Source organism: Cordyceps fumosorosea, assembly GCF_001636725.1.
Source record: "Cordyceps fumosorosea ARSEF 2679 chromosome Unknown scaffold_7, whole genome shotgun sequence".
Classification (NCBI taxonomy): Eukaryota; Fungi; Ascomycota; class Sordariomycetes; order Hypocreales; family Cordycipitaceae; genus Cordyceps; species Cordyceps fumosorosea.
Genome location: NW_017387307.1, coordinates 172,062 through 195,295, shown reverse-complemented (window position 1 = coordinate 195,295; position 23,234 = coordinate 172,062). Strand labels below are relative to the sequence as shown.

Below are 23,234 nucleotides of genomic sequence, written 5' to 3'. Positions count from 1 at the left end.
GTTTCCCGGAAATAGAACTTTTGATCAGATGACACTACAACATCGTTCTCCTCCAAGCCTTGTGCGCCAGGTCCTCCATCTGTGCCGTTTCGATCGGCCCGTGGACCTCCTCATCGGCAAGCGCCTCGACCACGGCTTCGGCAACCATCTCTACCTTGGCCGGCTTGGCACCTGCAGCGCCCATGAACGTGTTTAGGTACCCACCGGTGACCTTGTTGAACAGCGCCCCGGCACCGACCATGGCCGCCAAACCCATGGTCACCTTCCTCGACTCGTCGAACATGAAGGGGGGACGGGGGAAGACGCCTCGCATCTCGGGAAACTGGGTCGCGATGGTGTTTTCAGCCTGCCGCTTGGTTGTGATGTAGCGCTGGGGCAGCATGGGAGATCCGCCGGCCGCTGAGATGTAGCAAAAGGCCTTGGTCTTGGCGTCGGCGGCGTGGCGAGCCAGGGCGACGGCGCTGTCCCTGTTCATGACCTCGTAGGAGAACTGGTCGCTAGGGTTGGAAGGCTTGATATCCTCACCCGGTTTCACCTCTAGCGGGTTGATACCGCGGTCCTTCGTGGCGGCAAAGACCTTTTGGATGCCCGCGATGGGGGACTCGCGGCCAGACACGAGACCTTTGTAGTCGGCTTCCAGCAGGATGCCCATGCTGTGGACGACGTAGTCGGCGCCTTGCAGGAATGGCGCATATGTGGCAGGCTTGAGTATGTCGCCCTTTTCCCAGGTCACTTGGTGCGACCAGCTCGGTGCAGCTGCTGATGAGGTGACGTTGTCCCATTTGGGCTGTCCAGACCGGCTACATCATGTGTGAGTGGAATGAATACAATTGTAAGGCCTGAATTCCGTACCTAATAGAGATAACATCCCATCCTCTTCCCACTGCATACTTGCATATCCTTGACCCAAGGAATCCGTTGCCTCCGGCAACAACGAGCCTTTTTACTGCTGCGACCATGGTCGTTTGAGCTCCGTGACAGCGTAGTTGCTTCGGCCCTGCGCAATCGACTACTGAGTGTGATGATTGACTGGAAAAACACACTTTGATCGGGAGGATTGGGCGTTTTCAATTCAGTGCTGATGGTAAAATCCAAAAAGAAACAGGAGCGGAGTTGAATTGGAAAGGGAAAGAAATCAGATCAGAAGATGAAACCATGAAGTCATTTCGCGGCGCCAGCGATCGAACTGGGAGCTGTGGTGGGGCGTGGTTCATTCCTTAGGCAAACCCTGTTGAGCGGACTTGCAGCGCTAAGTCATGATGGCCGTGCCCGCTGAAAATCCGTCCCGTCGCCATTCTTTGCATAATCAATCATCCATTGTGGCGCGATCGAGACCGAGACCGTTACTGCGAGTCAACACGACCCCATCTCGACTGGGATAGACACAAACTTTGGGACACTGCTGTGACGCGTAGCAACATGGCGCCTAACAACCAGCTGGGCAAGCGCGTCAAGCTCACCCAGGTTCGCCGCCCATTCATTGTCGGCACGACAGCAGTGCCCTTCAGCGAAACGAACCCCCGACCGGTCGGCGCGCCCGATAACCATACGCATTCCTGGTCCGTCTTTGTCAAAGGCCTCGAAGACACGGATATCACATACTGGCTGCGACGCGTCCAGTTCAAACTGCACGAGTCTATCCCCAATCATGTGCGCAGTACGTCCGCCCCTCTCCCACGATAAGCTGCCGTCTTCATCGGCCAAAAATAAAGATGACTGATCCCGTAATTCTACGCAACAGTGATTGAAGGCGAAGCCGGAAAGCCGTTCATGGTCAGTGAAACCGGATGGGGCGAATTCGACATCACCGTCAAGCTATACTACGTCAACGAATCTGGCGAGAAACCGCAAACACTCTACCACTATTTGCGCTTGCATCCCTTTGGAAGAACCGAGGAGGAGAAGCAGGCAATGATCACTAAGAATGGTGAGGTTCGCGCGTGGAGTTACGAGGAGCAATTATTCAACGAACCATACGAAGTCTTTTACAATATTCTAACGAGCGGCGCCGTGCCCAAGGGCTGGAAGACGGCCGGCGGCGGCAAGGGCAAGGGCAAGAACCGACCGACGCCGCCGCTCCCGGCACCCGACAGCGACAACGTATGGGAGCGGTCGGCCATGATTCCCAAACAAAACCGGCCTGCGGCGCCGTTCAGCCGCGAGACGGAGGCGGCGGAGATAAAGCGGCTCAAGGACGCACAGGCCCGTACGGAGGAGATGAGCGCCAAGGTGCTCGCGGAGCTCAAGGGAAAGGAGGAGCTGCTGGCCAAGCTCAAGGCCGAGAACGTGGCGGCGGCGGCGGCCAACAGCGCGGCGCCGAAGCCAGTCTAGAAGGCTGGCGGCGGCGCACGACCTCGGCAGCCGTCCACCGCGCGCAAACAGCCCAACAAACCCAAGGCCTCGATGAGCACCACTAGAGGCGCGCTCCGGGCCAGAACAGACTCCGGCCCTGCAGCAACACAGCAGTCCCGGGCGTATGAATGAACTGAGGTGCTGTGTGTACCTTGCTTTTTGCGGTGCAGGGCTGCCCACCATGAAGCTCATCCGCCGGCCGCGTACCTCTCAGGGCTCATGCATAATCCACAGCTACTATACCTACGCTGCTCGATGGGCTCATGAGACTCTCTGGATGCCAAATTAGCTCAGCGGACGCAGATACAGGATATCCGTCTGCAAGCGGCTGCGGCTGATACTGGGCTGATATCGGACTATGTGCGGCAGCTATTCTGAAACTGGCCATCCTGCCACAATGAGAAGAAATGTGCCTTGCATGTTGCTCTGCAGCCTTCTAGCGACACGATGACATGCCTAGGATAGTAGTTGAGAGCTCAGCGTATCTCAACATAGAGTCAATTACCATGCTGTTACTACTTCAATAGTACCTACCACACAGGCAGTCCGCGAATCGTGAGTTCCACCTTGAATTCCCGTCTCTTTCCCATGGTGCCACTTCTGGAGTAAATAGGATGAACGTGATCGACGCAAATTTACCCACAGGAAGGGGTTCCCCGGCCGCAGCCGCAGCCTCGGCCGTTCGGGTCCGCGGACACGCCGGTTCCCCCGCATTCTGCACTACTTCAGACGTTCCCGCTTGCAGCTGTAGGTTGGAATTAGCTATAGCTATTCAACACCGCGTTGTTTCTGACTTTTTCAACACACCTTGCTTCTTTTTGCAATTCATCTTGCTCCTATCCGCAATACTTTCATCACAGTACTCTTATACAAAAAACATCATGGCTGCTGATTGGGAGACTAAAGCGGCGGAGCGACGCCAACAACTCACCAACACCATCCCGGAGGGCTGGCGGCTCAAGTCGGAGCTAATCAACGAGCTCCAGACGCCGCTCGAAGAGCACGACAACAACGTCCTCGAGCTCGGCATCTGCCGGCACTCCGGCATCCTCTCCGACAAGGAGCTCGCCATCACCGAGTCCTACAGCGTGTCGGCGTTGCTGCAGGCGCTCGCGGGCGGGACGCTGACGGCGCTGGAGGTGACGACTGCGTTTTGCAAGCGCGCCGCCATCGGTCACCAACTCGTAAGTAGTCTTTCGCAACCTCATCTCCCTTTGTTGGTGGTTCCATCGCTGACGGTGAGCGACATCAGCTCAATTGCTGCACGGAAATCCTCTTCGACAGGGCTTTGCAGAGGGCCGCAGAGCTGGACGCGAGGCGGGCTGCCGGCGAGCCGCTGGGTGCCCTTCACGGCTTGCCGATCAGCGTCAAGGACAACGTGCAAGTCGAGGGGGCCGGCGCGACGCTCGGCCTGGTGGGCTTCTTCGACGACGTGTCGGAGCAGAACTCGGCCGTGGTTGACATCATCCTCAAGAATGGCGCCGTCATCTACTGCAAGACGAACGTGCCGCAGACCATGATGGTGAGTTTTCCGGTGCTGCACGCGCGGAGGAGATGTTGCTGAAGCGTTGGCATGTGCAGACAGTCGACAGCCACAACAACATTTTTGGACGGACACTGAACCCACACAATACGAGTCTTTCGGCTGGTGGCTCTAGTGGTGGTGAAGGCGCCATTGTGGGATTCAGAGGCTCGCCTTTGGGTCTGGGCACTGATGTAGGAGGTATGTACAGTGACGGGGCGCCAATTTCCTCCATCCATCTCCGTGTCGCCGCTGATTCACACCTATCACAGGGTCTGTTCGGTTTCCAGCAGCCTGTAATGGCGTCTACGGGTTCCGCCCTACCGTCGGCCGTATTCCCGGCGGGGACTTGAAGATCTGCGTCGACCCAGGCATGCGCCAGATCAAGTCGTGCATCGGCCCGCTCGCCAACGACATCGATGCGCTCAGCCTGCTCATGAAGGTCGTCATCGACGCCCGCCCCTGGCAGCTCGACCCGAGCGTCATCGACATCCCCTGGCGGGCCGTCACCGTCGAGGCCGGCCGCAAGCTCCGCATCGGCGTCATGCCCGCCGACCCGGCCCTGCCTCTGCACCCGCCGGTGCGCGACGCCGTCGAGCGGGCCGCCGCCCAGCTCACCGCGGCCGGCCACGAGGTCGTCCGGCTGCAACCGTCCGAGTGCATGCTTTGGGAGTCCATACAGGCAGCGTTTGGCCTCTTCTCACTCGACACGACGGGCCAGCGCATCGTGGAGGCGGCGGGCGAGCCGCCGATCCCCTCGCGGACGAGCCTGTACAAGGGCATCACGTTCGCGCCGTGGACGTACCTGGCGGACGCCAAGGGCCTCGAGGGCTTGGCGCTCCTGTCGGCGCTGAACAAGAAGAGAGCGGAGATTACGGGCGTGTGGCACGCGACGTACACCAAGCACAGCCTGGATGCGGTAATTGGGCCGCTGATGCAGCACACCGCGGCCCCGCATGACGAATTCGCAAGTTCGGCGTATGGTACCATCTTCAATCTGATTGATGTAAGTGTTTCCAAGGGTGGTTGAGCAAGGGAGTTGGTCTGACCTGTCACAGTACCCGGCATGTGTAATTCCATTTGGCAAGGCTACTGCCAAGGAAGGGGACACTTTTGAGGTGAAGCCAGGCCAGTATGCTTCAGAATGTGAGTATATTCTTTTCTTTCGTCTGTTGGCTCCATGCTAATTCTAATTGTAGACAAGCCAGCCAAGTCGGAGGGCATGCCCTGCACCATCCAGATTGTGACGCCAACCATGCGAGACGAAGAGTGTCTGGCCATCTCCAAAGTTATCGACACATGCCTCAACAAATAGAAAGTAGCCGAGTTTCCAGGGCCATATATAGGTATCATTAACGCCTTTTACTCCTATTTATTTATCACAACGAAGGTTTGCGCGAGGAGGAGCTTGTCTGAGATGAATAATGAGAAGTGGGATAACTAGACCAGCAAAATGGATGAATCATGTACGGATATATCTGCAAGTAAATGCGTCGTGAGGCTCCCTCCCCCCCTTGCGCCCGCCCACATAACTTTGTATCCAGAACAACAACGCGCCGATCGCTACAACATTGCCCAGACATGCTCACGCCTCCTGAGCATCTCAGGTTGCACTGAACCGTGATGCAATCATGTCTTTGACCAAAGCTTTCCGCAATGAAATGACAGAGGGGGATGTACCTCGGCGCCGTGACTTATTCACCAAACAACTACATCTCCGAGACCCGCATCCTAAAGTGTGCAGCTTCAGCAAGTCGCAAATCGTCCGCCCGTTCTTCCAACCCCCAAACCAGGACAATTATTTTGTCCGGGGCAGCGATAACATGTCTTTTTTTTTAATAGAGTTTGACGACGGGCAAAAGGGTGTCTTCCGTGTTCCGCTGCGGCCGTGCTTGGCCTACGGCCCTCACCGGAAGCTCCAGAGCGAAGGTGGCCACCATGCAGTAGGTACATCTTTCCTTACTTGCTTTTCCCAGTCCGGCTCATTTGCATATCGAAATCAGGTATCTATCCCAAAATACAGCCGCACCTGTCCAAGAGTTCTCGCTCACCGCACCGAGGCCGGCCCTGATGCCTTGCCAACCTTTGTCATCCTATCGTTCATCAATGGAAGACATATTGGACCCGCAGCATTAGAAAGTCTCCCGGGAGACCAAAAAACCGCGCTCCTTACATCTTTGGCAGATATTTACGTGCAGCTCCGGGGGCAAGGATTTTCTTCTATCGGCAGGCTCGATTGCAAGGACGGCGAGTTCCATGTTAACCAAAAAACGGCCTCGCTCGAGATGAACTTTCAGCAACTCGAGGGGCTCGACCCTTTCAACATACAAGAAGGATGCCATGACGAACATGGGAAGCTTCAGTCGGCTGCTTCATATACGAACATGCTGCTGTGCGTCGGCTATAATGCACTGATGAGAAGTCCAAATGCTATGAATGAGGACATATCAGGAGAGATACTTTACAACCACCATATATTCTCGAAGCATGTGAAGCAATGGGTAGACCCAACGCTTGATTCAGGCCCCTTTGTCATGGTTCATGGCGATTTTCATCTATCGAATCTCATGCTTGACGAGGAGGCACGCGTTATTGGTATTCTTGATTGCGAGTGGAGCCGAGTCGTTCCCCTTCAGTACTTTTCACCACCTCTGTGGCTCACCGGGGATGGGCCAGTTCAGTTGGCCGGCCGTGTTTCGTGGCGGTTCTATCTCGAAAGGGGCCTGAAACAGTTCCTGGCCATTGTCAAGGAGAGAGAAATGGCTATGTACGGGAACCACCAGCTTCACGATGAATGGGCGCAACGAACAAGTCACGCAGAACCACTGGTGGCAAATGCGCTGGAGAATTGGACTGATGTGGATTGGTTTGTTCATCGTTACATGAACGAAGATCAGACCGTCGCCATCGAAGTTATTTCAGCCTTCCTAGCAAAAGACCCTTTACGTCGGCTGCTGGTCGACATTAAGGGGCACGATCAACGCAAGTGCACGCGGGAGCTCGAATTAGTAACTGACACAGAGGATTGCAAGGATAGGGAAGAGAACAAGAACCAAGTAAGACAATTTTCTTCAGCACTAAGAACCGTTGGCTGCAACAGAGCCTAGGATTCAGCTGCATTTTTGGCTGGAGCATCGCTGCCAGTCTCGCCATTGCCGCCGTCTGGAGAAGGCGCGCGGCTTTAACCCCAGCCTTTGAGCAGCTCTATCTCCTCTTCAAGTTTAGCCTTGGTATCCATCACGGCTTGTATGATCAGATTAAGCGCTCGAATCTCCTCGTTGAATTCCAGGGACAGTGGTTTAGCGTTCTGGCGAATTCGCCTTGCAGCAGTCGACGACGACCGCAGTTGCTGTTCCGTGGCGCTGGGAATCTTGTCCTAGAGCTCCTGCATTTTGTTCTGCATCGTCTGGATTTTGGCCACCATTTCCCGGAGCTCCTCAATACGAGCGTGGCTAATTTTGTTGGACATGGTCCAGGTAGCCAGCGTGGCTGGGATGGTTGGGGTTCACTTCCTTATAATAGTCTCAGTTGTTCACGGTTGGCTGTTATCGATTATTCAAGGAGGAGCTTGCAAGCGGGGAATGAGGGAGGCCATTAGGCTGGGCCATACCCCACCGGTCAACGAAAAATTGCTTCTTTGGGCTTAGTGCACCCGATGCCTCCTGAAGCACAAGGGGGCACCTAAAAAGTCAGGTAACTGACCCATTTCCAGCGACCATCTGCCAACTGCCTCCTGCGCCCAATCGCACCCGTGCTTGGTGGAGGTCACAAGGGGCTCCAAATGTTAGCGCCGTCGTCACCACCGCCACCAGGTGTCGTGGCTGGGCTTGCCTCGCTTTGTAATCGGAAGCCACTGGACTGGCTTCATCTGGATTCAGCATCTCCACGTCTTCATCTTCCCCCCTGCAATCCCGGCTACCATCAATCGCTATCTGGCGAGCCAGCTTGCTGGAGCAGAGCTTCTCGCTGCCTGCTTCCTCCCCCCGGCCCCGTTTGCCGTCCTTTCTTAGCGCAGTCATTGCCGTAGACTGGCGCAGGACCGACTCAACCAGCAATAAATCGACGATCGACGGGCACTACGACATTTCTCGGTACAGAAGGACGAACATACATTGGTTAGAGCGCTCCAGACTGAATCTGGCATCCAGCCTCAGACCCGGATCTCAGAAAGAAACCGGCTAGGCTCTGCCCTGTCGACGCCGGCTGTAACGTCATGAAAAACTCCGAAAGAGGAGTTCCGTCATCTCAATGCGGGTCGTCGTCACACACGGCAGAGTACGAGCCTTTGACGGGACCCGAGACGCCAACCGAGATGCAACCTGGCGACATCCTCATCGACGACGACACCGCCAGTTCCCAAGATGACTCAGATGCGCCGCCATTTTCCTGGGTCGACTATGGCGTCTTTGGCTTCTTGGGCATGGCCATGCTCTGGGCGTGGTAAGTCCTCCTCCTGCCCTCCCCGATTCCCACCGGGGGGCGGTCGCTAATATTTGAATGGCAAAACAGGAACATGTTCCTCGCCGCCGCGCCGTACTTTGAGTCCCGCTTCCAGGGCAGTCCGTGGATCGAAGCCAACTTCCAGCCCACCATAATGACCGTCTCGACGGCCACCAGCCTCGCCGTTGTCCTCACCCTCACCAAGCTGCAGCGCGCCGCCTCGTACCCGTTCCGCATCGCCTGCGGCCTGATCATCAACGCCGCCACCTTCGCCCTCCTCACGACCTCGACGACCGTCGCCCTCGGCGCCTCCCCGCGCGCCTACTTTGCCTTTGTCCTCGCCATGGTCGCCGCCACGTCCGTCGCCACCGGTTTATTACAAAACGGCGCACTCGCCTTTGCTGCGGGATTCGGTCGCCCCGAGTACATGCAGGCGCTCGTCACGGGCCAGAGCGTCGCCGGCGTCCTCCCGGCGCTGTCCGAGCTCGTCAGCGTGCTGGTGTTCCCGGCCCGCCGGGAGCGTCGCGCCGCTGCTGCCCCCCCCGCACCGCGCGCTGAGGGCAAGACGTCGGCATTTGTCTACTTTTTGGCAGCCGTCGCAATCTCCGTCGTCGCCATGGTGGCCATGGTCCCGCTGGTGCGGCACCACAAGCGCAACACAGAGTACCGTGCGCTGAACCAAGCAGACGACGACGACGACAACGACATCACCGCCGCTGCCTGCGACGAGGATGGCGAGGCCCTTCGCAAGGCCGTTCCCATGAGCGTGCTCTTCGCAAAGCTCCAGTGGCTGGCCTCAGGCATCGCCCTCGTCTTCATCACCACCATGTTCTTCCCCGTCTTCACGGCCAAGATTCGCTCCGTCAACGAGCCCAGCTCCGATACCGCAGCCCCTAGCGGTGGCAGCGCCATCTTCGGCCCGGACGCATTCATCCCGCTCGCCTTCTTCTTCTGGAACCTCGGCGACTTTGGCGGCCGCCTGTCCACCGCGCTCTCCGCCGGCCGCGGCCTCGGCGCCAACGCCGGCCACGGCCACGGCGGCCGCCCCCGGCTGCTCTTTAAACTCGCGGCGCTCCGCGTCGTCCAGCTCCCGCTGTACCTGCTCTGCAACATCGGCGGCCGCGGCGCCGCCGTGCCCAGCGACGTCTTTTACCTGCTGCTTGTACAGGCCCCGTTTGGCTTTACGAACGGCTGGCTGTGCTCGCGGCTGATGACGTCGGCGGGCAGCTGGGTCGAGGAGAGCGAGCGCGCGGCGGCCGGCGGCTTCATGGGCCTGTGTCTGATGGTTGGTCTCGCGGTGGGTAGCGTTCTGAGCTTTTCAATTACGGGCATCTAAGCAGCTGGTAGAGGGCGAGAGAGAGTTTTTCTTAGCTTGTTCACGCTGGCCGTTGTGTTACCTCTCCGCCACATGCTCCGAGTTTTGTGTTTATTATGAAGTTACGCTAGAAACGCACTCTAGAGGAATCAAGCGTCTTTGTTTATTGCTCTATAATGACTACGATTATGAAGAAGAAAGCTAAAGTACATATAGTCCAAATATAATAAAGATAAGGGGGAATCGGGAGAAGAAGAAGAAAAAAAGGAAGAAAAGCCAAGCAGATAACTCCCGATGATTGTCTCTCAAAAGGTCAAACGCTCCAGTCCAATGCAAGGCAGCTAAAGGCAAAAAGTAAGTCCCTGTGTATCATCCGGTAAAAGCACCATCTGTCTCTCTCAATTGTCCTGTGCTGTTGGTACCTCTAACCACGCTCTCTATGAAGTGCAAGCGTGTGCATCAGTTGCGCTGTCCAGTACGGCGGCGGGCGGTGCGGGTTCGCGAGGGCGGCCGCCGCCGCGTTGCTACCGCCGTGGTATGGCTGCAATTTTGCCCGAAGCGCGGCGGTGTCTGCCACATGGTGTCTAAACACACGTGTTTCGGCGGCAGAGCCGTTCGTAGGCAGGCTGGTGGCTGTTGCTGCTGCTGCTGCTGCTGCCGTATTCTGCAGCTGTATGACGTCCGGCGGGCTGGTCGGCGACGACCTGGGCTTCCACTCGAGCAAGCAGAGCGTCGGCGGGTAGTAGTAGACACCGTCGTAAAGGATCCAGTCGGCTGTGTAGAAGCCACCGTCAATGAGTGACTCCTCGGTGCCGCGCCAGTGCTGGATCTTGGTGTGCGGATCCTTCCAGTCCAGGTCTCCGAGCCGAATTTTGATGTCCCCCACGTCGCGGGCGGCTTCGTCCTTGGGGATCAGCGCAAAGCATGTGCAGTCACGTATCGTCATGGCGATGCCAAAGTTCTTGTCGTCAGGGCTGGCATCTAGCGGGCCTGTCACGTCCAGCCCCTCCTGTTGGGCGCAGAGGTCCTCCAGGAACGGATCATGCAGAATATGCTGCAGGGACGTCCTGAGGCGCTCCCGTTCCGGCAAGTCGGCCAGGTGCGGCGCGATGCGAAAAGGCGAGGCCACGGGCGTGGGCGACTCCTCATCGACCAACGCCAAGGGACACGGCTTGCGCTCAGGGGCAAAGGCCGCGGTGCCGGCGGCGGGCCGGCTGAGCATGCGCTGGAGCTCGAGGGCACACTGGCGGCAGCGGACGGCGCGTGTCGGGGCGCTGCGCGACTGCGAGAGCCACTTAGGCTTGAACTCGACGAGCAGGCGCGGCCTCAGTGCCTTAGGATCAGGCCGCATGTCCTCGATGAGGAGGCCCCAGTCGGACTGGCCGACAAAGGAGCCGCGAAACTTGGGCTTGCGGGTATGGTCGAGGGCCTGGAGCAGGCGGTTGAGCTCGTCGATGATGCCCGAGTTGCGGAGGATGACGAGCTCTTGATGGATAGCATGGCTGCCGAGGAGCGGGCGGATGGTTGTCTGGTAGAAGGTTTGCTGAAAGAGGTAGTTGTACACGGTGGGTTGGCCGAGTGCTGGGACCTTGGCGACGCGGAGCAGCAGGCCTAGGTAGGAGTCGTGCTGGTCAGCTTCACATTTTCATCTACAGGGGATCGAGTGGCGGACTTAAAACGCGGTCGTTACCTTTGAAATTGTGATCGGATGCCCCGTGTTGGGGAACCTTGATCTCAAAGACTGCGTTGGCGGCGCCCTCACCGACAAAGGCGACAGGCTTGGAGCCTCTAGGTAGGTGCTTGTGCTTCAAGTGCTTTTGCCACATTGCATCGCAGTTGGCAGCAGGGGATGCTGCTGGTGCGGGAGCTTCTACCGCCAGGAAGGAATTGCCGGTCACAACGGGAACATGGTTTGTCTGTTGTCTGGGCTGCTCTGTGATGGCGGTCGTCGCAGCAGCCGTAGTCGGATGATGAGCCTCGATCGGAGGTGCAGCCGGGGGGTTGGCCTTGGATTGGCGCTGATGCTGGAGCAGGTCCGTGCAACGCCGGTCGGGCCCTGGTTGACGCAGTGGCAGTTCTGACAGGGCCATGATTGGGGGGGGCGATGAGGGCGAGGCCTCGCCACTGGTTGCCCAGGTATGGACTCTGAAGTACTAGTAGGTAGGTAGCAGTATTTTTTTTTTTTTCGGGCGCAGCACAGGGGGGGTGTGAATGTGGCTGTCGCGGCATGTGGTGTACAGTATCGTATCGCATGTATGGAGGTATGCAAGTGTGCGAGATGCAAGGCACTGCGGTCAAGGTGGGTTGGGGCTGCCAGCGCCGACGATGGGTCAGGTGCTTGGGCGCTCGGCGGCTTGCATGGTCGGTCGATGCTTGCTAGATCAGCGTTTGCCGCGTGCGATATGCGACTTGAGTTGACTTTTATCGAGCCGAGTCGAGCATTGCAAGCAGAGGACACGGGATCGTTGATGCGTGACGTGGTAGGGGATACGGTAGTTGGGGATAGAAGAGTATCATCAAACCAGTGGACCAGCGGAGGCTGAAGCCTAATGACACCTCCTCACCTGCTCTGGGGAAGTGGGCTGGTTGCAGCCGAAGGCCCATGGCTGTGATACTAAACTACTAAGGTAACGAACTGAAGCGGGTACTGTAGTTACTACTAGGTATAGGGGTCTGGAAAGGGATATCCTGACAGGGAACGCTGTCGATTTATTATTTTCCGAGTCCATAGTACAATTTAGATTCAGAGGTGTAAACTAAACTCGTTTAGTCTTCATCTTGTCCTTTAAAAAAAATAGCAAGTTGGACAAGAGGCTTCATAAAGCAGCCGGGAGTCGGACGAGGTAATTCCCACCTCAAACCACTACACCTACACCTACACCTACACCTGGGCTTAGCTCCTCTCGCTTGTCCAACCTAGCCGAGTACAACCCCTTTTATCCAGCCTTTTTTGATGTTCTTTAGGGAATCTGCCATGCATGAACCATTCGTCGCGGGAGGTAGGTACCAACCGCCAATTCAGTATCGCTTTGTTGATACTCAGAGCCCAAAGGAGAAGTTAAGAGGCGAACTCCTGCACTGCGCCTGCAAGATGAACCTGATAGTCACACATGCTTGGATCGTGAACCGCCGCAACGTAGTGCAAAGAGTACGGTAGATGAGAAAAGGCTCAATAGAATGCTTGAGATGTCTTTTGGAGTTCGGGGAGGATAGATAACATTGTGTATCATCAAAAAACGACATCATAGAGCATGTCTCTTGGCGCCCACCCTGACTAATTACCACCACTTGACAGAGGCTAACAGTCCAACAGTCAGCACAGAGTCACCTTCCAAAGGTGTATAATAAAGCCCAGTTAAAGACTAACCATAGTATTAGAAGGCATAAGAAAAATATCACTATATCCGTCACTATTTTCAGGTCGCCTTCATCTCTCAGCTCACCCGTTGCAGCATCATCACTGGTCGACCATTGACATAGCGTGCCTTGGTTCAAGCCATGGCCAAGCTCATGATCATGACAAGCTTTATTCATTGCCTCAAACACACCAAGAAGCGGATCTATGATAGCGTCACACCCCTAGATTCGTGAGAGGCCAAAGGGCAGCCTCCTCTCGGTTCCACTGCAGCAACACTCGGGAAACCAGTGTGCGAGGTTGCACAATAATTCTATAGGTTTCACACAGTACCTAGGTAGATTTCCTGGCAGATTTCTTTGATAAACAGGTTCCACAGGATATTGTGATCTCTCGGTAACATTTCGGGTCCGCCTGAAACAATGCTTGGCAATTATGTCCTAAATTTTGAATATTCCCGCAAGTTGTTGGGCATCAAGAAAAATGAGCCTAATTGTCGTCCTCTTTTATCGATACAAGACTGTCATATGATGATCAAACTACCTAGGTGTCGATGTCGTGCGCTACTTTGAGAACCCCAAGGTACAAGAGCAACGTCTATCTACTATTGAACTCATCTAGTAGAGCAGTCAAGGCATGCAGTAACTGATGTCGTGGGTAGATACGTCACACCTCGTAAGTATCGAGATATAAAAAGCACCTCTAAAATGCAGAGCCCAATTTACCTACAGTCCTAGGGCCTATCAAGTTCAGAGCACACTGGGTGTAAGCGGAAACCGGCTTGGGTCAGACTCTAGGCGGTTTTCAACGGCCCATGAACGAGTTACACAGAGTGACGAAGCACTTCATAGAGATGCCCTATTCGCACAATGCGTTACCGTAAACGCTTTCAGGTGCAAACCTATATCGGTCCGTGGTCATAATAGCTTGCGCAGGAAGTATGATCCTGCAAATCTGGCTGCTCTTAAAGTATGCAACTTATCTAGATCACTCCCAGGTCTTTCAGAGGCGTGAGTATGGGAGTAGTAGTGTGATAAATAAGTGGCACTAAGCACGGCAAGGCAGAATCATTGACTCATCAATTGCAAGCCAGTTCATGCTTCTTATTACAGGTTTGTTGTGTAGCGGGGCCCTTGGTACAGGTGGTGCTGTCGCACGGTAATTGAGGGAAGCACCGCGGTTTCGAAGAAAAGTAAAAAGAAGGCAGAGAGAAAGGCAAGAAAGAAGAAATCGACAGCAGTCCGTGTTACTGTCGTCGATACTCTTCTCTATATTTACCTCGGCGGTTGCTCCCCGCAAAGTCCGTCACAAGGGCAACGGTGATAGGACTGGTCTTCACGCGCCTCCATTCGTCACCTGATGAACGCCAGGAGGCACGCAATACCGGTACTAAAATCAGCGCATTCTGCTCCTCTGCCCATCCTCGACTGCTGCTGCAAGACGCGTCTTTTACGTCTTTCTGTTTTCATCTTCGTTCCTTTTATTGATCCAGCGCTCTTACCATTTAAATATCTTTATTCCCCTCTTCTACTCCACATCCCTCAAGTGCTCGCAGGAGCCAAAAAAGATCCCTCATTACCAAGCCTGTCTAACAAAATATCTAATACAGGGGCCGAAAGTTCAGCTCCACGGGTTAAAAAGGAACAAGGGCCTGTTAGCGCTGTGCCTCCACTGCCGGAGCTTTCTCTTGTCGTGTACCAGCAAAAGCTCATGCACAGGGTACAAGCCGCTTGACCCCCTGCTTCCGAAGGTGGCCGATTTTCTTGCTTTCCCTTGGCCAGTACGTACCGCGCGCTGGTAGCTCTACCCGTGTTTACATCGGTACCACCAAGCAGGGAGAGGCGCGAAAAAAAAAAAAACCCCCCCCTTGCCTTGCGCCCGAGGCTTCCACCACAGAGGTCCAATTTACACTGCCTGCTCCTCTCGGTTTCTCCAGCATCCAGCACCATCTCGCTCCACCTTTCTACTACCTTACGAAGAATCATTGATTCATTCCTCCTCCCTTCTTACACCACCCTCCAACTTTTATCGCCGCGGCGAATTTTGGCATCAGTCACTTTCCCGCTGCCCAGCTATTGGCAGAGCTACCAACGTTTGCTTCTTGTATTCGACTACCTGTTTGCTTAGCGTAGCCGATACTGAGCAAGCTTTCGGGATCCCCGTTGCGCGCCGAAAAAAAAAAACGAAGCACCAATTCGATTCCGGCCCCCGACAGTCATCGATCGGTCGCGACCCCCCCCAATGATTGCGAGGTTATAATCGCCATTTCAACATGGCATTCAACTTCAACTGGTCGCCTCTTACGGCCGACGCTGATTTCTATCAGCGCGCCAGAGACCTCCTGACGCAGGCGCTCAATAAGTCGCCCAAACCTCCCATCATCGTTGACGACATTCTCGTTAGCGAATTCAATCTCGGTACCGTGCCTCCCGATCTCGAGATTCTGGAGATTGGCGACCTCGCCGAGGACAGATTCCGAGGCATCTTCAAAATGTGCTACTCTGGCGATGCCTTCCTGACTCTCAAGACCCGCGTCCAGGTACGTTCAAGCTGCGCTCCCACACCCCGCCCTGCCGAACTCCCGTGTTTCCATTGTCCTTGACAACGCGCTCGTCCAAACAACTGGCGCGTCTTCGTCATTTTCATGCATAAACTCGTTTGATTGCACCTATACGCCTATATGTCATATACTATACCATCCCCACAGCAAGCATGGGATACCTCTTTATACGCGACGAGACTAACAACGCCACTATATAGGCAAACCCGCTCAACACCTATCTCGACTCAAAACCGTTGTTTACATCGCCGCAGCCTTTGGCTGCTGCTTCCGGCCTGACAATCCCCGTCGCCATTTCCCTCTCCGAGATCAAGCTCTCGGCATTCATCATCTTGGTCTTTTCCAAGCAAAAAGGCCTGACTCTAGTCTTTCGCAACGACCCCCTCGAATCCCTCAAAGTCTCATCAACTTTTGACTCGATTCAATTCGTCCGCGACTACCTCCAGCGTACTATTGAGCAGCAGCTCCGCAATCTCATGATGGAAGAGCTGCCAGCCATCATCCACCGTCTGTCACTGCAGTTTTGGTGCGCTGACCAGGCACAGAAAGGCGCCGAGACACCAACCGCCGATACTGACAACCAGGGCTTGGACCCCTTCTCGAGCCCTCCCGAAGACCCTGTCGATTCCAACGGCAATCTGCTTGATCTTAATGCCATTTCCGAATTGACCCTGCACGGCGGAGAAATGCAGTATCTCTTCTCGCAGAAAAACTTGTTGCGTCTGGCCGCATTGACAGATTCGCATCGCACTTTGTCGCTTTTCACCCCTGGCATCCGCGATGTCGTCTTTCGCGCCTGGTCGGGCCATGCCGATCACTCTGATGTGACGAGCCCTGCTGTGGCTACACCCAGTCTGGCCAAGACGTATTCACTCACCGGCGGTGCTAGCACCACATACACCTTTTCCGATACTGGCAGCGCGTCTCATGGCTACCTGCCTGCACGGCCATCCCTCTCCACTCTCAGCGCAAGTCATATTCCTCTTGCTGCTTCCGCATACCGATCGCGTCCCGGTCGCAAGAAGAAGACTCGTGTCGTCAATCTCCGCCGCTCTCGTTCCGAAGCCGGCTCAAGCGACAACATGGCCGACGCATCGGACACTGCCTCGGTCAATGTGCCTCTCTCCGAGCCTCTAATGGCCCCCTCCGTTCCCGACGAATCCGTGGATGGCCGGGCTGTGTCAGAGGATCTGCATTCGAGCAAGGTCCGCTTTACGTCGCCGAGCTCTAAGGATCGGGCTGAAGAAAAAACGAGCAATGACCACATAAAATCGCACAATCGCAACTCCAAGCCTGCGAAATCCCCCCTCTCCCAAGTCCATGAGGCTAGCGAGGAGCCATCCGCCACTCAGTATGCCAAAGAGAAGCTCGCCATGCGCGACAGCGCGTCCGCCACCTCAGACACCTCGTCCGTCATTCTCGAGCAAGCTTGGATCATGAAGATGGCAGGTGAGATTGCCCGCCGCGTCTATGACGAGAAGCAGCGCCACGCCGCTCCTGACGAGGGATGGGAAGAGGGCGCTGAGCGTCCTCCACCTCCAGCCTACGAAGCTGCCAACTAAGCAGCAGCCCTTAACAACACCCAAATACCCCTGTACATTTATACCACGTCACTCCTTTAATCATTTCCATTCTAGCCTTCATTTCTTATACAGGCGTTTAACGTCTTTCACGGTTCGAAGCATTTTATTATCAGCATGGCTTGTTCTATTTCTCAAGCTGCTGCATTCCATCTTTGTTAGATTGTGCCACAGTATGTGGCCCTGCATTATGCTGCTTGGGTTCTTGTTCTTTTTTTTTGCCAGTCCTGGGATAACACAGTGCCACGAATGACTCATTCGTCGTTCCTTTGGTGGCTGTGGAAGGAAATCGGTTGTTGTATGATTATCATTACTGTTGTTGTTTTTATCTTGACAATTTAGCGGCTGCTTTTTTCTCGGTGTTGTTGATGGAAAGGGAAATGGGATACAGGGAATGGAAACAAACACTCTAGGACTGGGAACTGGGAACTGAAAAGCCCCATGGCAGAATGGGAGGCTATGGTGAATTTGAAACTGTGTTGAAACTACATCATTTCGTGATGAAGATATGGCATGGCATGCAGTTATTTGTGGCTGTTTTGATAGTTTATGAATCAACACTTCAATCCGCAAACACCGACTCTACCACTCTGTCAGTGACTGATTTCGCCCTACAGGTTGCCAGCTGACAGGGCGCCACCAACAAACAAACGGAGCGCCGTTGCCATCCAAGCCTAGCGCCTTGCATCAAGCATTCAACTATAAAACGGCCAAATCAATGATCAGAATCTACTACTCTAAACACAGGATAGACGTGCAAATATGATAAAAAATGTATGGACGCCTCCTCCCGAACATTGAGGCGCGACGCAAAAGGTCAAGCCGGGAATTGAACCCGGGACTCCAGTGTGTGAGACTGGCGTGTTAACCACTATACTACTCGACCTTCGATGTGGAGTTGGGAGTTATTAAAGTCCTTAAAGGTAGTCTCACTCTCGCTTGTTGGGCATCAACCGCAGAACTGTCATTTCCGGTTCCCCAGTTTGGTTGGGCCGCTGTGGGCTGATTAAAAGGATTTCCGACTGTAAAATGAAGCTTGTGGTATTTGGACCAAGTTAAATTTGAATCGTTTTCTTTCTGACGGGCTAGCTCCACGGGTAACAATTCAACAGTTAGTTTAGGAAGCCAGGCCGGCTCTGCATGTTGTCATGTAAAACTAGTAATGAGAACAATAACCGATACAAAGTAGTTTATATGTCAGGGCATGTCGTTGTCTCTAATATCCGTAAATATACCAAACTGTTTTCTTCCGGCGACCACTTCTAGATTATACGCTAGATGAAATTACAAGGCTGGAAACTCCAAGTGCCTACGTCTTGGTAGTCTATCTCTCGTTTCCCCAGCCCTCTCAATATGAATGTACCTCATCAGCCATCGCCTTTACGCCAGGCTGCCCGCCCCAGCAACCACTGCCCCTGCTCCAACACGGACCAGGCTCTTCGTCGATTTTTTTTCCTTTGGCTTATTTCTTTTGATTAACAATAAGGAATATTCTACGGAGTATGCGCCACTACATATCTAGACGCCAGCTACTATCGCATCGTTTTTCTCCCTCTGGTTTGCCTTGCTAGGCGCCTGTTCTTGTCTCAACGCCGCCTTACAGAGGCCGCCGTCGCCTGCGCCACGGACGCTGTGTAAGCTGGACGGGCACAAACAAACGGCCAACACTTGCTGTCCACTCAGGAAAAAAGGGCCGTGGCCGGCTGGGCCTGTGTTGTACCTCGATTTTTCCTCCTTCGCCCCTTGAGTTTTATATTCGCTGTGAGCCCATTTTCGAAACGCACAAGTTATAGCGAATGCCTTCGGTGAGCAAACATGCCAGGCACAGCGTACGATCCGCGGGAGTCGTCTGTGCGAGACAGGGACCGAGACAGGCACAGGCGGAGAGACGCCAGAGACCGAGAGAGGGACCGCAGCCAGAGCGAGGACGAAGACACGGAGGATGAATCGACGGCGGATGAGAGAGAGAAGGAAAAGGACCGCGAGCGCGAGAGGGAGCGTGAGAGAGACAGGGACCGCGTTAGGCAGCGTCGTCATCGCGGCAGCTATCTGTCCCGCGACAACGCGCCGCCACCGCCGCAGCAGCCAGAATCGCCGCCCAGCCGCCGTATAAGCTTGACGGAACGCCTCAAAGGGACATTTTTACGCAGAAACTCCGTGAATGCGGACAACGGGCCGCACTCGCCCACCGCGCGACGCGGTTCTTCGAACGCGGCCGGCGCGGCAGCGGGCGGGCTATCCGCCAACAAAGCATCGCCCATCCTGCGCATCCGCGAGTGGCTAGACACGTGCAACAGCCAGCACGGGCGGCACTGTAGCGGCGATATCAACTCGCCTTCAGTACCGAACACGTTTCACCCGCAGTTTCTCATTAACGCTGCCGAAAAGCGGCTGGTGCGGGCCCAGCCCGACGACCGGTACATCGCGTTGAGCTACGTCTGGGGCCCAGGCGTGCGTGCCGCCGGCGCCGGCGGGCTGGATGCGCCGGCGCAGCTGATCAAGTCGAATCTGGACGAGTGGCTCATCGCGCTGCCCGAGCACAACGTGCCGCAAACGATTGCGGACGCTATCTGGCTGGCGCGCAAGCTTGGGCTGCGCCACATCTGGATCGACCGCATGTGCATCATACAGGACGATGAGGCCTTCAAGGAGAACCATATCCGCCACATGGCGTACGTCTTCGCCAACGCGTACCTGACCATCGTCGCGGCGCACAACGACGTCAACACGGGCCTGCTGCCGCTCAACACGCGGCGACCGAGCCGGCCACCTCGCGTGGGTGGTGGCAGCAGCGGCCCGGATCACAACGAGCTGCTGCTGGCGTCGCGCTGGAACACTCGCGGCTGGACGCTGCAGGAGCTGCTATACTCACGACGTGCCGTCTTCTTCTTCGAGGAGGCTGTAACGTGGGAGTGCCACTGCGACCTGTGGCAGGGAGCCGCCGGCAGCAGCAGCAACGGCGGCGCGTTTGGCCGCAGTGGCGCGTGGAAGGGCAAGAAGCCCGCGTGCACCAACCGAGTCTCCTCCGCGGCGCTCGGCTTCCAGCACGCGCCGTGGCCCGACATGGACGAGTACGCGCGCGTGGCGGCCGACTACAGCGCGCGGCGGGTGACGCAGGTCGACGACACGCTGCGGGCGTTTTCGGGCATCACGACGGCACTGACGAGCGTGTTCATGGGCGGCTTCGTGTACGGTATGCCGCTCCTGTTCCTGGACGCGGCGCTGCTGTGGCGCCCGCAGGCGTCGATCCGGCGGCGCCCGCTGTCGCGCCCGCCGTTCCTGCCCTCGTGGTCCTGGATGGGCTGGTGGTTCGACGGCGTGCGCGTCGACCTGACCCTGTGGAAGGCGGCGGCCGACTACGTCGAGGCCACGCGGGCCGCGGGCAAGCACGGCCAGCCGGCGCGGAGGTTCCAGGCGCCGAGCGCGTTCCGCATCAAGCCGACGGTGGTGTGGCACCTGAGCGACCGCGCGACGAGCGTGCCGGTGCCGAACGGCGGTTTCCGGCACAGGGACCTGCGATCGCGGCGGCACTCGTCGAGCGCGCACGCAGCCGCGGCGGAGCTGCCGCCGGGGTGGTCCCGCCAGGGCGCGCACTTTGTGCACGATAGCGACGAGGACACCCTCTTCCGGTACCCGGTGCCGATTGAGGAACTGCCGGAAGACGAGGACGAGTCGTTGCCGCTGCCGCCGCCGGGCGAGCAGGCGTTTCCTGGTCCGCTGCTCGCGTTCCGCACGACATCGAGCATCTTTGACGTCGACTTTGCGGTGACGCTGGTGCCGAAGGACGCGGTGAACCCTCCGGTGGCGGTCGGCAGCATCTGGGGCCGCGGGCGGCGGTGGATCGGCGAGTTCCGCGCGCACGACGGCTGGCTGGGCATCCAGTCGTCTAACTACGACGGCGACGAGAAGCTCGAGTTCATTGCCATCTCGTCGACGCTGGAGCGCGGCGGGTCGCTCGTTTTCCCGCCGGACCGGTACGCGGAGCACGCGGACTCGAGGGGCTACCTGGAGGTGGTCAACGTCCTGTGGATCGAGCGCATTTTGGGCGTGGCGTATAGAAGGGGCATTGGGCACGTTTTGCACAAAGCGTGGGAGGCGCATGCAGTGGACGAGGTTGACATTTTGCTTGGATAAAGCGGGATATGATGCATGGATGGATTTCTATGGTATATAATTTGACTTCGAAAGCAGCTGGGCACAAACATTAGTGTTGAGACAGGTGCCGCATATAATATGTCGACTATCTGGTCTATATGTGTTAAATAGCCTGTATTTTCTAATTTGTACAAGTCTTGAGCGTTTACAATCATACCGTCTGTATTCGTCATGCTGTTGTTGGTTCGTCTGTAGTGGGCTACCCTAAACTTTTGCGTCAGAACTGGTGCGAGAAATCTCGCCGGCCGAATCCCATTTTACAGACGTTTAATTTGTTAACAAGCTGCCTTTCTGAAATCAATTATTTGTTTCTACGTATATTTGAGATCGAGACCTTGACTATCTTTAGCGATGTCGTCATTATTCAACCTTGTCGATAAGCTTGACTCGGAGATGAAAGCGACGCCCCACATCCTACCTTTTTACCCAAAGACTCATCAAACTTCGCCGCATGATCTATACTCAGCACGAATATTGCGCTTTTCAAATACTCAAAAAATGACTCGCTTCCGGCCATGCATAGACCTCCACGCAGGGCAGGTTAAGCAGATTGTGGGCGGGACGCTCGACAGCAGCAACGCCACCAAGCTGCAGACCAACTTCGTGTCAGAGCAACCAGCGGCGCACTATGCGCAATTATACCGGGACAACGGCCTCGACGGGGCGCACGTTATCATGCTCGGGCCCGGCAACGAGGAAGCGGCGAAGCAGGCGATTGGGGCTTGGCCCAACGGACTACAGGTCGGCGGCGGCATCAGCGACAAGAACGCCAGTGACTGGATCGCGGCCGGCGCGGAAAAGGTATGTTGGGCGGGGTTGAGTCACGGGTTTTTGTTTCCTGGATGCTCACGCAAAACACCGTCGCGCAGGTCATTGTGACGTCGTTCTTGTTCCCCGGTGGACAGTTTAGCCATCTCCGACTGGACTCTATCCTCAAGATGCTCGGCGGCGACAAGGAAAAGCTTGTGATTGACCTGAGCTGTCGGCGGCGCGGGGAGGGCAAGTGGTTCGTCGCCATGAATAAATGGCAGACGATTACGGACATGGAAGTCAACGAAGGTCAGTTTATTTACTTGCATGATGGGGTGATTTCATGACTGGTGTTAATGTATGCTCATTTCTACTTTGCAGAGTCCATCAAGCAGCTGGAGCCGTACTGCTGCGAGTTCTTGATCCACGCGGCAGACAATGAGGGGCTACAGCAAGGGATAGACGAGGAGCTGGTAACGCGGCTGGCTGAGTGGTGCTCCATCCCAGTGACGTACGCGGGCGGCGGACGAAATCTGGAGGACCTGGAGCGAGTAAAAAAGCTCAGCGGCGGCAAGGTTGATCTGACGATAGGTAGCGCGTTGGATTGTTTCGGGGGCACAGGAGTCAATTTTGACGACTGCGTGGAGTGGAATAAACAGCAGCCATAGACATCTTCAAAGCAAGGCGACGGTTGTTGATGGAGAATCTACTAAAATAGAGTAGAGGAGATGGAATGCCGAGCCCATTGTGTGTGCACATGTGATGGGGTGGCTGTTTGACGATGGATGGGGACGGACGGTCCAAGTTCCCACCATAACAATGGGATCGGAAACAAAAGACCGCATAATACGAAGAGGGAGAATTAAAATGAAAATAAAAATAAAAATAAAAAATGACATGGTGGAGCAAGATAGTCTAGGACAAAAAGAGGCGGGTTAGCTGGAATGTGGAATAGCGAAGAGCCGATAACATATCATGTCATGCATTGTGATTTTTTGGGGGAAGCGAGATCTGCACCGGCGAGGATGGAGTTTGAGGGAGAAGGGCGGGCCCCTGCATGGCTGCTGGGGTGACTATTATTTGCATTGATTTATGTACATGCGGCTGCTGTTTTATCACACAAGCTCTTCGTTGTGTGAATTGCTGAGGGTCAGAAAAGAGAGTTAAGCAGAGAAGTTGCAGCAACTCTGACTGCATTAATAAAT

At 55.6% G+C, this 23,234-nt stretch overlaps 8 protein-coding genes across 8 annotated transcripts; 6 read left to right on the top strand and 2 right to left on the bottom strand.

Annotated features, from left to right (window-relative positions):
- Positions 1 to 34: 34 nt before the first annotated feature.
- On the bottom strand, positions 35 to 959 carry ISF_03603 (NAD dependent epimerase/dehydratase family protein; the record flags this gene model as incomplete). Its single annotated transcript, XM_018847209.1, has 2 exons — positions 35 to 800; positions 853 to 959. The coding sequence occupies 2 exons, from the start codon at positions 957 to 959 to the stop codon at positions 35 to 37; spliced, it is 873 nt and encodes a 290-aa protein (XP_018705416.1).
- Positions 960 to 1,419: 460 nt separating this feature from the next.
- On the top strand, positions 1,420 to 2,331 carry ISF_03602 (yeats; the record flags this gene model as incomplete). Its single annotated transcript, XM_018847208.1, has 2 exons — positions 1,420 to 1,657; positions 1,742 to 2,331. 2 exons carry the CDS (start codon positions 1,420 to 1,422, stop codon positions 2,329 to 2,331), a joined length of 828 nt encoding a protein of 275 aa, XP_018705415.1.
- A 902-nt stretch (positions 2,332 to 3,233) lies between these two features.
- ISF_03601 (fatty-acid amide hydrolase) lies at positions 3,234 to 5,189 on the top strand (the record flags this gene model as incomplete). Its single annotated transcript, XM_018847207.1, has 6 exons — positions 3,234 to 3,536; positions 3,605 to 3,874; positions 3,934 to 4,075; positions 4,147 to 4,880; positions 4,933 to 5,020; positions 5,074 to 5,189. The coding sequence occupies 6 exons, from the start codon at positions 3,234 to 3,236 to the stop codon at positions 5,187 to 5,189; spliced, it is 1,653 nt and encodes a 550-aa protein (XP_018705414.1).
- Positions 5,190 to 8,087: 2,898 nt separating this feature from the next.
- Positions 8,088 to 9,650, top strand: ISF_03600 (nucleoside transporter family; the record flags this gene model as incomplete). Its single annotated transcript, XM_018847206.1, has 2 exons — positions 8,088 to 8,314; positions 8,384 to 9,650. 2 exons carry the CDS (start codon positions 8,088 to 8,090, stop codon positions 9,648 to 9,650), a joined length of 1,494 nt encoding a protein of 497 aa, XP_018705413.1.
- Positions 9,651 to 10,053: 403 nt separating this feature from the next.
- ISF_03599 (inositol-pentakisphosphate 2-kinase) lies at positions 10,054 to 11,719 on the bottom strand (the record flags this gene model as incomplete). Its single annotated transcript, XM_018847205.1, has 2 exons — positions 10,054 to 11,240; positions 11,320 to 11,719. 2 exons carry the CDS (start codon positions 11,717 to 11,719, stop codon positions 10,054 to 10,056), a joined length of 1,587 nt encoding a protein of 528 aa, XP_018705412.1.
- Positions 11,720 to 15,256: 3,537 nt separating this feature from the next.
- Positions 15,257 to 17,106, top strand: ISF_03598 (hypothetical protein; the record flags this gene model as incomplete). The annotated part of the gene is made up of 2 exons (XM_018847204.1): positions 15,257 to 15,523; positions 15,745 to 17,106. 2 exons carry the CDS (start codon positions 15,257 to 15,259, stop codon positions 17,104 to 17,106), a joined length of 1,629 nt encoding a protein of 542 aa, XP_018705411.1.
- A 1,833-nt stretch (positions 17,107 to 18,939) lies between these two features.
- On the top strand, positions 18,940 to 21,258 carry ISF_03597 (Heterokaryon incompatibility; the record flags this gene model as incomplete). Its single annotated transcript, XM_018847203.1, has 1 exon — positions 18,940 to 21,258. The coding sequence occupies one exon, from the start codon at positions 18,940 to 18,942 to the stop codon at positions 21,256 to 21,258; it is 2,319 nt and encodes a 772-aa protein (XP_018705410.1).
- A 519-nt stretch (positions 21,259 to 21,777) lies between these two features.
- Positions 21,778 to 22,697, top strand: ISF_03596 (phosphoribosylformimino-5-aminoimidazole carboxamide ribotide isomerase; the record flags this gene model as incomplete). The annotated part of the gene is made up of 3 exons (XM_018847202.1): positions 21,778 to 22,080; positions 22,149 to 22,338; positions 22,411 to 22,697. 3 exons carry the CDS (start codon positions 21,778 to 21,780, stop codon positions 22,695 to 22,697), a joined length of 780 nt encoding a protein of 259 aa, XP_018705409.1.
- Positions 22,698 to 23,234: the final 537 nt, after the last annotated feature.